At 38.4% G+C, this 12,801-nt stretch overlaps 2 protein-coding genes across 2 annotated transcripts in view; one reads left to right on the plus strand and one right to left on the minus strand.

The window, feature by feature from the left end:
* Positions 1-413: 413 nt before the first annotated feature.
* Positions 414-1,908, minus strand: LOC107714561 (claudin-4-like). Its single transcript, XM_016520431.1, has one exon. It carries the CDS (start codon positions 1,361-1,363, stop codon positions 716-718), a length of 648 nt encoding a protein of 215 aa, XP_016375917.1. The 5' UTR covers positions 1,364-1,908; the 3' UTR covers positions 414-715.
* A 256-nt stretch (positions 1,909-2,164) lies between these two features.
* The window catches only part of LOC107714584 (septin-2), a 34,768-nt gene continuing 24,131 nt past the window's right edge, over positions 2,165-12,801 (plus strand). The window contains exons 1-5 of the mRNA XM_016520459.1: positions 2,165-2,365; positions 9,339-9,385; positions 9,717-9,816; positions 9,896-9,982; positions 11,235-11,358. Of these exons, the coding sequence (XP_016375945.1) occupies positions 9,362-9,385; positions 9,717-9,816; positions 9,896-9,982; positions 11,235-11,358 (335 nt within the window). The 5' untranslated portion in view covers positions 2,165-2,365; positions 9,339-9,361. The remainder of the gene's footprint in view (positions 2,366-9,338; positions 9,386-9,716; positions 9,817-9,895; positions 9,983-11,234; positions 11,359-12,801) is intronic.

Here is a 12,801-nt window from a genome sequence, read left to right on the forward strand (position 1 = left end):
GCGGAAACCCTTTATAGTAACTTTCAGTATGAAAACAAACATCAAAGATGCTTAACAGATCAGTAGTTTGTGCACATTTACACATGAAGTTATATGAAAATTAAGTACTTGATCAGAAAAAGGTGTAGAAACAATTTTCTCTCAGAAATTGATAGTTAATATTACAATTAATTACAAAGCAATTAACATTGATTTAAAAGTGAAATTTAAAGTATTTTTAATACTCAATAATGTTTTATTTACGTAGAAAAATCATTGTTACAGTGTATCGGCGACTTAAAGTTATTATTAAAGGATTTATTAAATACATTTCAGCCAATCAGTCCAAAGTGCTTTACAAAATAAAAAAAAAACAATCAGGCATTATAGGCTATATAAAAATGATTTAATGTTTAATAGATCAGTAGTTAATGCACATTAAAATATGAATATAGTATGACTGAATGTTTCAGGACATTTCTCACTATTTCAAAGTGTTGAAACGATCTGTTAAGCATTGCATAATGTTTGTTAATATTGTTGAAAGTTATTATAAAACTTCCACCTTTCAGAAACGCATATCCTCAAAAGTTTCGTGTTAAATAAAAAATTTAAAAAAAGATCCAATCAGTTGTCCAAGATGCTTAAAAAAGAAAATCAGCCAACTGAGAACAGAAACATCTGCAGGTGCAACACACAAAACAGCAGGTGCAAGTGAAATCAGTCCAAACAGCGTCTAAACGTAATTCCTCTTGTCATGGTCCCCGTTAGATGTTGCTCTTGTGGTGGGCGCGTATTTGACCGAGTAGCCGGAGCTTCCAGAGGAGGGACACGAGCAGCAGAGCATGCTTCCCCCGAGCAGCAGCAGCGCGGAGGCCGCCCAGCCGATGTAGAGCGCCGCGCCGATCTCCCGCTTCTGGGCCGCCGGCATCTGCGGGTTGTAGAAGTCGGAGATGATGTTGTTGGCCATCCAGCACAGGGGCACAAGCACGAATATGGCACTGATGATGTAGATGACCCCTCCGACATTCACCACGCGCGCCTTCACGCTCTCCGTCTTCATGCAGTTGGTGCACTGCGCGCCGGCGATCACCACCATCAGCCCGATGACGCACATGACGGACGAGATGACCGTGAGCGCACGCGCAGCCTGGAGGTCGTGGCTGAGCGCGAGCATGGAGTCGTGAATCTTGCACTGCATCTGGCCGGTGCTCTGCACGGCGCACGACATCCACAGGCCGTCCCAGATGGTCTGCGCCACCACGATGTTGGCCTCGATGAAGGCGGTCACCTTCCAGGTGGGCAGCCCACAGGCGACCATCTCCAAGAGCGTGCCGAAGACGCACAGGGTCAGACCCAGGATCTCCAAAGCCGCGGAGGCCATCTCTTTTCTTCCTTAGATAGATCTGTGCACCTGTTCCGGTACTTTGGGGATGTTTGGAAAGGCTGCGTTCCTCTCCAGAGTCTTCAGCCTTTGGTTTTCCTTTCTTCTAAACAAAGTTTTCAAAGTCTCTAATTTTTTTTATATATATATATTTACAAAGTTTTTTTCTTTCCAATATCTTCTCTCCAAACTTTGTGTCTCCAAATGTTTCTATTCAAAAGTCTTTTTTTCTCTCTCTCTCTCTCAAATCGATCAAAAAATCTGAAGCGCTTTGATCAGGTAGAACAGCATCTCTTCGCTGCGTCTCTTCTGTGCTTTGACTAACGGACTTTTCCTGGACTGGGAATAAGTGGAGTGGAATAATAGCGTTACGCCAAGAGGAGGGGTGTGTGTGTGTGTGTGTGTGTGTTCAAGACTGAAGTGAAACTTTTATCCAATCGCAGGGCGGAGCATCTGTTGCTCGCCAATGGGGATGCAGAAAAGCTGCGCGTTTGAGTTTAAGGGGGTCTATCAATTAATAAAACAGTTTTACTGTCATTTCGTAAAAAAAAAAAAACATCTGTAAAATATTATACAAATAAAATAACATTTAGATGTATGCATTAAGTCAGCACCTAAACAAATACAGAAATGTAAATATAATAAGAAAATGTAAACAAAAAGTTAAGAAATTTTGATTTAAAAAAAAAATACAAATTTGTCACAAATCCCGAAGCGTGTTTAGACATGTTCGCTGAAAGCACTGTAAACCGACAGCTCCAAGAAACTGTGACCTGTCTCCGCCATCTCGGCTCTAATTCGCCACTCTGTCGCCCGTCCTCTGCATTGGTACGTGAGCCGTAATGGCTTCCGTTGCGCCGGGGTCTCGCAGGCATTATGGGATAAGGGCGGAATTGTAGCGGTTTCCGGATTCCCTGGATTGGCCTGCTGTGAAGAAAGAAAACTAGGGAGGTGGGGGAAAAAAACTCCAGGGTTTTGAGTTTTATCACGCGTTTATAACAGGTAAGGGCTTCTGAAAAGTTAGTCAAAGTTTCTTCGCGTTTGTATCTGGAAGTGATGAATTACTTTGTATCAATTCCTGTGTGGCTCCAGTAACTGCTGCGTGTCAAAGTTGATACAAAGTTACACTGGAAAGAAGTTGCATTAAATACTATAGTTGTATCGATACTTGGTTTCTCTGTTTGAAACTGTACGATAACACACGTGTTATGTTTTATTGCGGGCGTGACAGTTTTAGATGTGCTGCGTGCACTGAATTAAAAACATTTCATCAAGCAGGGTGTGGACGAGGAGGAGGTGTTTTCATTTAAAACGAGGTGCTATAAAAATGTACCCAAGGTTATCTGTTGTTTCATTTATAAATTACATTGGAATTTGGCATCATGTGTGAATTCAGAGACGTGTTGCTCAGAAAGGGGTTTGGGGGAGTCGACGAGCTGATGGCCAGAGTTTGACAGCACATTTCAAAGTTTAACATCACGATCTCTGCCTGGAACCAGCCTCCACACTTTAACATGCAGCCAACAGCTCGGTGTGTGATTCAGTTTTTTGTTATTCATGAAAAAATCCATACCTATTTTTTAAAGTACTGTCGTATATAAGAGAACATGGACCTTTCTCTGTGTTTGTTAAAGTTAGTATGTGAAAGACAGTAGTTTGTGCTAATAATATAATAGTGATTTTGATGAAATATTAGATGTGATTATTGCTTATGAATGTCACTATTTATTACATTTTTGAACATTTATGTTCCAAATGCTATATAGTACTATACATTAACAGTCAAATAATGTAACGTGATGATGAAATTAGCAAAATACAGCATAACAAAGGAATATTTACTATGCATTTAGTACTATAGTGATGATGCCATAAAAATAAATACAAATTTAAAAACTAGTCCAAAACGCTTTCTGGTGGGTCTCAGGGGGTAAAATATGTTATAAGAATGTTTTGCTAAAATTCCCAATTATGATAACGTTATTTCTGAATGTTTCTTGAATGTTTGAAACAACCATTGTTTTAAACATTTTTTTTTTATTGGTTATGTGAAAGTTAAAGAAAAGAGGGAACATTCCATTTTATCATTTTGCAAACATTGTGAACGTTACTTGTAAATGTTCTCCAAGTAATAAAGTTTTACAAAGTTTCAGAAAAAAAAACCTTTTCATGAACAATGTATAAATAACATTTTTGAGGTAATGTTTTGAGAAGGTTATTAAGAACCAGACAGCTTTGAGCGAACATTCTATTAATGTTACTGGAAGAACGTTTGTTCATAACCTTGAGAGAACCTTACCAGAACATTAGCCAAAGTTCTCAGAACGTTTTACTGTTAGCTGGGTATTTATAAGACAATATTTAGATGTTTTTTTGTTTTTTTTGTCAAGCTGAATAAGAGAACTTTAGGCAGCTTGTATTCATCAAAATTATATCTTTTGGCTCGTGTTATGTTGAAATAACCCTGAACCTGAATAGAAGTGGTAAAGATGAGTTAATGACCTCTTCATTATGAAGGACTGTTAACCCTTTCAGATTAGAGTTTGTTTTCGGGTTTTATTGCACAAATGTGCTTCTTTTTTATAAATAAGAGTCTTTTGCTTCCTTTAGCAGGTTTGCATTGACATGTAGCATGACATTTTTGACATGTTTTATATAACATTTTAGGACACATTTTAGTAGAAGTATGTTTTATTCAGAGCAGAGGAGGAAGGATTTATAAACAGTGTTTAAAACTTAAATCTGGTTAAATATGTAAAATGTTCAAATATAACATAATCTTTCACAGCATGAAATGTCTTCAGAATAGCACAAAATTGGTGAATTTAAAGGTGCAGTAGGAGATCTTGGAAAATGCTAAGTTTAGCCTGATAGCACTGAAAGCGAACGTCCCACCCTCCCTGCAATCGCCGTCCAAAGCCACGCCCCCTGAACGCATTTACGCTCACAGACCAGAATACCAGAGACAACATTACTACAATAGGCTACATCAGCGGTTCCCAATTCCAGCCCATGTTCCGAAGTGAAGTAAACTTCAACGGATTTCCCCTGCTCAGGGAGTAGGGAGCAATGAACACTGTGTAGGGATCCTATCGATCGGAACACAGTTCATGCACGTAGCTCACTTCTAACGAGCTGGTTATCTGAATCGGGTGTGTTAACTAAGCGAGACATGCAAAATATGCAGAGCGGGCACGAGGCGCGAGGACTGATTGGGAACCGCTGGGCTACATCATGTTTCATTCACCGGTGAGAAAACGTTAAAAGTACTACAATACCAAGAAGGAAGATCGGGTTGTTGATGTTTGCCTGCCATCCTCGCTCTGTCTGCACAGCGTGCGTGAACGCGCTGATGACGTATCCTGTCTGCGCGAACCCGGTGCGCAGAGGTATGCTAATACAATGCTACCATTCAAAAGTTTGGTGCTGGTGAGATTTTTTTAAATGATTTTGAAATAAGTCCTTTATGTTCACCAAGGCTGCATTTATTTATTCAGAAATACAGTAAAATCTGTAATATTGTGAAATATTATTACAATTTAAAATAACTGTTTTCCTTTTGAATATATTTTAAGATGTAATTTATTCCTGTGATCAAAGCTGAATTTTCAGCATCATTACTCCAGGCTTCAGTGTCACATGATCCTTCAGAAATCATTCTAATGTACCGATTTGCTGCTCAAGAAACATTTCTGATTATTAGCAATGTCGAAAACAGTTGTGCTGCTGAATATTTTTGTGGAAACGGTGATACATTTTATTTGTCAGGATTCTTTGATGAATAGAAAGAACAGCAATTATTCGTAATAAAAACTTGTGTAGCATTATAAATGTCTTTACTCTCACTTTTCTGCATTTTGCACAATAATTTACTATTTGAAAGCATAAAACGCCCATTATGCAGTGACGAGGCTGACGTTGGATTTTACTAGGTGGATTGACACACTTCTGTTAATCAGCTAATCACGCACAGTTATTGGCCAGTAATCTTGAAATGACCAGTTAATCTGCGGTATTGCTAGTTTAAAGTAACCTGTTTAACTCGGATAGCCACTGGAAACTGAAGATTGTCTCTGCCATCTTGGCTCTATATGTCATCAAAAGTCTTTCTTTCTGTCTTTCTCCTCTTTATTCACACCTTTAACCGTTCACCTCTCTTCTTTCTCAAGTCTCATCCCGCTCTCTCAGCTCCTGTCTTGTATAGATGTGTTATTTCCGCCCTTTGTCTTGAAAATCATTCATCAATATGCCACAGCGGAGCCGCTCTTCAAAGGTGAAGCGTATTACGCCGGAGGTCATGAGGCGCACGTTTCACTCATAAACTCAAGAGCTGCTTTGAACGGTATTTTGGTTGTGAAATAGCAGCGCCGGCCATCAGCAAACCCAGCTTTCTGATCCGACTGACTGTATATGTGGCGTTCCAGTCACATGTCTCATGAGCTTACGATCCGCTAAGCTCCATTAGGAATTCTGTTTAGAACCTCAAAACCGTTTTTCCCTTTATCGTAAAAACAGTAAATCTCTTAAGTCAGGTCACAACCTACAAAAAGGTAGAGTTGAAAGCTGGTGTGTTTGTTGAATCTTTTCTTGGTTTTGAAGTTTAATGTATGTGCTAATGCAAAAATCACCCACGGTGTAACCGCTGCGCCGATAATGAGGCCTCTTGATTAATCTGCAGCTAGTTTATCCTTGCCATAATTCCCAGCCAGCAATAACAAGACCTCCCAGAGTGTGTGTGTGTGTGTGTGATAAAATGTGGATTGCAGTGTCCTGTATTATAAAAGCAACACCACTACACCCACAATCTGACGTTCATCCTAAATTAGTTTCCGTGCTTTCCTGAAAAATTTTCCTTTTGAATATATTTTAAGATGTAATTTATTCCTGTGATCAAAGCTGAATTTTCAGCATCATTACTCCAGGCTTCAGTGTCACTTGATCCTTCAGAAATCATTCTAATGTACCGATTTGCTGCTCAAGAAACATTTCTGATTATTAGCAATGTCGAAAACAGTTGTGCTGCTGAATATTTTTGTGGAAACGGTGATACATTTTATTTGTCAGGATTCTTTGATGAATAGAAAGAACAGCAATTATTCGTAATAAAAACTTGTGTAGCATTATAAATGTCTTTACTCTCACTTTTCTGCATTTTGCACAATAATTTACTATTTGAAAGCATAAAACGCCCATTATGCAGTGACGAGGCTGACGTTGGATTTTACTAGGTGGATTGACACACTTCTGTTAATCAGCTAATCACGCACAGTTATTGGCCAGTAATCTTGAAATGACCAGTTAATCTGCGGTATTGCTAGTTTAAAGTAACCTGTTTAACTCGGATAGCCACTGGAAACTGAAGATTGTCTCTGCCATCTTGGCTCTATATGTCATCAAAAGTCTTTCTTTCTGTCTTTCTCCTCTTTATTCACACCTTTAACCGTTCACCTCTCTTCTTTCTCAAGTCTCATCCCGCTCTCTCAGCTCCTGTCTTGTATAGATGTGTTATTTCCGCCCTTTGTCTTGAAAATCATTCATCAATATGCCACAGCGGAGCCGCTCTTCAAAGGTGAAGCGTATTACGCCGGAGGTCATGAGGCGCACGTTTCACTCATAAACTCAAGAGCTGCTTTGAACGGTATTTTGGTTGTGAAATAGCAGCGCCGGCCATCAGCAAACCCAGCTTTCTGATCCGACTGACTGTATATGTGGCGTTCCAGTCACATGTCTCATGAGCTTACGATCCGCTAAGCTCCATTAGGAATTCTGTTTAGAACCTCAAAACCGTTTTTCCCTTTATCGTAAAAACAGTAAATCTCTTAAGTCAGGTCACAACCTACAAAAAGGTAGAGTTGAAAGCTGGTGTGTTTGTTGAATCTTTTCTTGGTTTTGAAGTTTAATGTATGTGCTAATGCAAAAATCACCCACGGTGTAACCGCTGCGCCGATAATGAGGCCTCTTGATTAATCTGCAGCTAGTTTATCCTTGCCATAATTCCCAGCCAGCAATAACAAGACCTCCCAGAGTGTGTGTGTGTGTGTGTGATAAAATGCGGATTGCAGTGTCCTGTATTATAAAAGCAACACCGCTACACCCACAATCTGACGTTCATCCTAAATTAGTTTCCGTGCTTTCCTGAAAAACACTTTGACTCTTGATTTTTCCTGTCTTGGGAGCAGAAACACTCATGCTCATAAAAATGAATAGCTCAATCCAACCTTCTTCCTTGTTTTGTACTTATTTTGTGTAAATAAGGTTAGAGCCAAATGGAAACAAAACCTGACAAACAGTGTGTAAAATGTTCAAATAATCACTATATTGAATGATTATATATATAAATCATACAAAATGATGGCTTTTTAGAATAGCACACATATAAAAGTTATAGCACACATTTTAAAAGTTAGGAGTCTGTAACATTTTATTTGTTTTTAGTCTCTTCTGCTCACCATTTATTTGATCAACTGTAAAAACAGTAATATTATGAAATATTTTAGTGTTTTCTGCTGTAATATATTTTAAATGTAATTTATTCTTATGATGGTGAAGCAGATTTTTCTTGTCTTGGGAGTAGAAACATTCATGATCATAAAAATCCGTCAGTATTACAGCTGTAATGCTTTCACAGTGAGGACTTCCAGCCCGCTGTCTCTGAATCAAACAAACTTTCACCCGAACCCCATATAGTACACCAGAGTGTTTCTGGGTGGTTGTGTGTGTGTGAGCTCTCATTTATGGGGGAGTGGTGAAAATGGAGGAACGCGTTTCGAGGAAGATGAAAGATAAACCGCATTGTTCCCTCCCTGTCGTCACCCCTCGCTCTCCTCTTGATGTCTAACACACTCACACACTCCAGCGTCTCCAGAACAGTTTGTTCCTCATCAATATCATCAGCCCGACCCAATGCAGATCCGATACAGTGTGTGTAGGAAGATCAGAATGATGGAGAGCTTCAGTTAGCAGCACTTTCATTAAATGCGAATGCTTTATTTGACTGTAAGGAGAAGGATCATTTTATTGGTCATCTGTTGCATTTAAGATTCAGTGACCAGTATTTTTTGTTTTAGTTTTTAGAATGAATTTATTTATTTATTTTAAGTTTTGAGATTGTGTAAATGAAATATTCTGTCATTATGTTTTTAAACAACATGCACTGCTGTTCAAAAGTTTGGGGTCATTAAGAATTTTTTAATTCTTAATGACCCCAAACATTAATACTTACATTCAGCAAGGATGCATTAAATTGGGCAAAAGTGACATTAAAGACATTATTAATATTGCAAAATATTTATTTTTCAAATAAATGCTGTTTTTGTGAATTTTCTATTCCCAGAAAAATGTATCATGGTTTCCACAAAAATATGAAGCAGCACAATATATTTTTTACATGTTAATAATCAGAAATGTTTCTTGAGCATCAAATCAGCATATTAGAATGATTTCTGAAGGATCATGTGACACTGAAGACTGGAGTAATGATGCTAAATTTAGGCTGAGTTTTGTTTAGTATTTTTTTTTCTTTTATTGAGTAAATATTATGTAAACTAAGTATTCAATAGATATTATTATTTTATTAGTATTTCTAGTATTTTCATAGCCACAGTGTTCTTTAGATATTTAAAGGGGTCATATGATGTTGCTAAAAAGAACATTATTTGGTGTATTTGGTGTAATGAAATGTGTTTATGCGGCTATTAGGAGTTCTAAAAGTCTTAATTAAATTTATTTATTTAATTATACAGGTGCATCTCAATAAATTAGAATGTCATGGAAAAGTTCATTTATTTCAGTAATTCAACTCAAATTGTGAAACTCGTGTATTAAATAAATTCAGTGCACACAGACTGAAGTAGTTTTAATACACGAGTTTCACAATTTGAGTTGAATTACTGAAATAAATTAACTTTTCCACGACATTCTAATTTATTGAGATGCACCTGTATATATTTATGTATATCTTTTTTTCTTTATTTAGTTGTATCATCAGGCAGGAGCATCATGTCGCATGGAGAAAAAGGAAAGGTAAGATTCTGTTTAAAGGTGAAGTGTGTAATTGTTTTGGATATTAAAATATTTAATGTGCATGGTCTTTGTAAATAATATGTCATTAATATGTTTTTTGACATGACATGGCATGTCAACTTCTGACTAAACCAATGGAGTGAGTTTGTGGGTGGGACTATCAGTTTGCTCAACCAATAGAAGTTGAAGGGAGTGTTTGGGAGATCATGCTTTTATTATTATTATTATTATGCTATTCCATTTGGAATAACACACTTCACATTTAACTCTTAAACATGTACATATTAAACTTTATTTGTCTCAGTGTATCCGTTCTGATGTGTGTTTCTAGTTCCCTGATGCTGCAGGATATGTGGGATTTGCCAACCTGCCCAATCAAGTGCACAGGAAGTCTGTGAAGAAAGGCTTTGAGTTTACACTGATGGTTGTAGGTGAGGAACATATAAACACACACATGGATTCAGACAGACACGCACTGTGCTTTTAACCGGCTGTTACTTGTCATCTCAGGAGAGTCTGGTCTTGGCAAATCAACCCTGATCAACAGCCTCTTCCTGACTGACCTCTACCCAGAGCGCTATATACCTGGAGCGGCAGGTAAAACACACACACGCACACGGGTCTCCTGAGGTCTTCATTAACTCTACAGGATATTGTATCCCAGACTGAAATGATCCCTAGCAATCATGAGAAAAGCCTCTGTAGATGAACTTCATTTTGACCCGAAAAGTATGTAAACACTCAAAACACACGTAAAGCTGTCTGAATGAAATTACATTCGATAACGAAATATCTTAGAATGTTTTAATTGCAGTCTTTCTGTGGGTCTTGAAATGGTCTTGAAAGGTCTTAAATCAGAGCCGAAAGTCTGAAATTCATAAAGTCTATGCCTAAAACAAGAACAAACATCTGTTAGTAGGGCACTCCACACGGCTCTAGGGGGTAAATAAACGCCTCCTGAAGCGAATCGATGCATTTTTGTAAAAAAAATATCCATATTTAAAACTTTATAAACTGTAATCTCTAGGTTCCGCTAACTGAAACGCACATTCACGAGAGAGTGGCGTCCAGCGGATGATGTAGGACGTAGGCGTAGCGTAAGGTACTGCAAAAGTTCTAGTGGTTAGAAGCAGAGGTATTCAAACCTTAAGTATTTTTTGTCAAATTGATTAAAAAGTTTTCTAATTAAAACTCATTTTCTGCTCCCTAGACATTACATTTAGAGATCATATTGACGTTTATGTTCCCTTCCATTAATTCCTTAAATTTCCTTTACTTGGTCTTAAAAAGTCTTAAATTCACCTTTATAAAACCTACAGAAACCCTGTAAAAAGCATTTGTGTAATTGCACAAGCATTTTTCAAAAAAACATTTCACAAATAGACGTGTTTTGTTTTAAATGATACTTAAATGACATTCTATTCTATTCTATTCTATTTATTGCATATTTCGCCTAATGCAATAAATTAAGACATTTTTTTAAGTGTGCCTTAAGTGTCCAAATGCTTTTTTGCGTAAAGTAATATTTTCTTCAGCAAGATGCTGCTCCCGGTGGAATGCAGAACATTTCTGATTTTAATGCTCAATGGATATAAAATTCCCTCTGTTGAGCACTTTGTCTAATAAAGCTCTCTAGAGTAAAAGGTTGTTTTCAAGAAAGTAATCCCATCTGTAGCTCAGGGCCTCCTCCCAGAGGTTCTCAGAAAATGCTCATTAATCGTTTTCATGGTGTATCAATAAATCATGAGTATTTTTAATTTGATTTGTCTTGATGTGCCTTCCAAGTGTTTCTCTTTTTTTCTGTGAACTTGAGTTTTTTTGTTCTGATGGGGTTTTGTTGTACTTGCAGAGAAGATCGAGCGCACGGTCCAGATTGAAGCGTCCACTGTGGAAATCGAGGAAAGGGGAGTGAAGCTCCGCCTTACTGTGGTGGACACGCCCGGATACGGAGATGCCATAAACAGCCAGGACTGGTCAGTATGTGTTTACTTATGGAGCTTTTCCACTGCTTGGTACAGCTCGGCATGGCTCGGCTGAGTTTGCGTTTCCACTGCAGTTTAGTACCGCTTTAGAGTGGGCGGGATCATAGACATGTCGTTAAAGTTGCGCCTCCTCTACTGCCTCGACCTCCCGAAAAACTTTTTCATTCCGTGTCGTCCCATCACACTCTCGCTGGATCCGCTCCTCAGCTATCAACGAGAGGAACGTCTGTACTTCCTCAACAGACCACTAAACAGCCATTATTTTGTTGTTTAAAAAAGGTGCGCTCGTTCGAAACCGTTGCGTTCATTCAAAAAAAGTTGCGTTCGTTCCTCGCTGGCTGTGCTGATTTAATCTAGTGGGTCTAGTGTCTCGTGTTGCAAGTTCAATGACGCAGGTAGTGGAGATTCTCTCCGGCCAATCAGTGATCAGCAGGGTTTACACGTCACATTTTGGTAACAGTATGGCCGTGCCGTGCCGTACCGTGCCGTACCATGCACCATTAGCTAAATTTGTCCTGAGGAGTGAGCTAAATCAGATCAAACCTCCCTTTGGAGACATCTGGAGACGTCTTTAATTAGAAGAATGATTCATACTTAAAATATATATATTTTTTATGTAATTAATTAATATTATTTTATCATTTTGCTTTTATTTGAAATTTGTTTATTATTATTTTATAATTCTAAAAGTGGTATGATACATTTGGTACAGTTTACAGTTTAAATTGTTCTTGGAGATTTTAACAAAGCAAAATTTTCCCGCGAACTGCCAAAATACAAACAGCACATTACATGTCCCACCAGAGACAGTAATAAATTGGATCAGTTACACCACAATAAAGGATGCATATCACTCATGCATATCAGCGTTGGGGCTCTCTGATCACTGTCTAGTTCATCTTATACCGACCTACAGGCAGAAAGTGAAATCAGCTAAACCTGTAATAAGGACTGTTAAAAGATGGACTAATGAAGCGGAGCAGTGTTTTTGAAGCTGCAGCCACAGATCTGGACGAGCTCACAGAGACTGTAACTTCATATATCAGCTTCTGTGAGGATATGTGCATCCCCACCAGGACATTCCTATCATTCAATAATGATAAACCGTGGTTTACTGGGAAACTCAAACAGCTTTGTCATGCCAAGAAGTATGCTTACAGAAGTAGCGATAAAATCTTGTATAACCAGGCCAGAAACAGACTAACAAAAGAAGAAGAGTGGCTAAGAAAACGACTCTGAAAAGCTGAAAAACAGTTTTCAGCCAATGATCCGGCATCAGTGTGGACTGATCTGAGGAACATCAAGACACCATCCCTGCAGTCTGTGGAGAATCAACAACTGGCTGACGATCTGAATGTGTTTTACTGCCGGTTTGAGAAGCCCAGTCTCACACCCCACACCCGCTCTGATCTGCACTTCACACATTCACCTACC

This window comes from Sinocyclocheilus rhinocerous, unplaced genomic scaffold, assembly GCF_001515625.1.
Source record: "Sinocyclocheilus rhinocerous isolate Xijiao unplaced genomic scaffold, SAMN03320098_v1.1 scaffold990, whole genome shotgun sequence".
NCBI lineage: Eukaryota > Metazoa > Chordata > Actinopteri > Cypriniformes > Cyprinidae > Sinocyclocheilus > Sinocyclocheilus rhinocerous.

Excerpts from the sequence above, each read along its gene's own strand:
- LOC107714561 (XM_016520431.1), bottom strand. The coding sequence starts at position 1,363 with ATGGCCTCCGCGGCTTTGGAGATCCTGGGTCTGACCCTGTGCGTCTTC.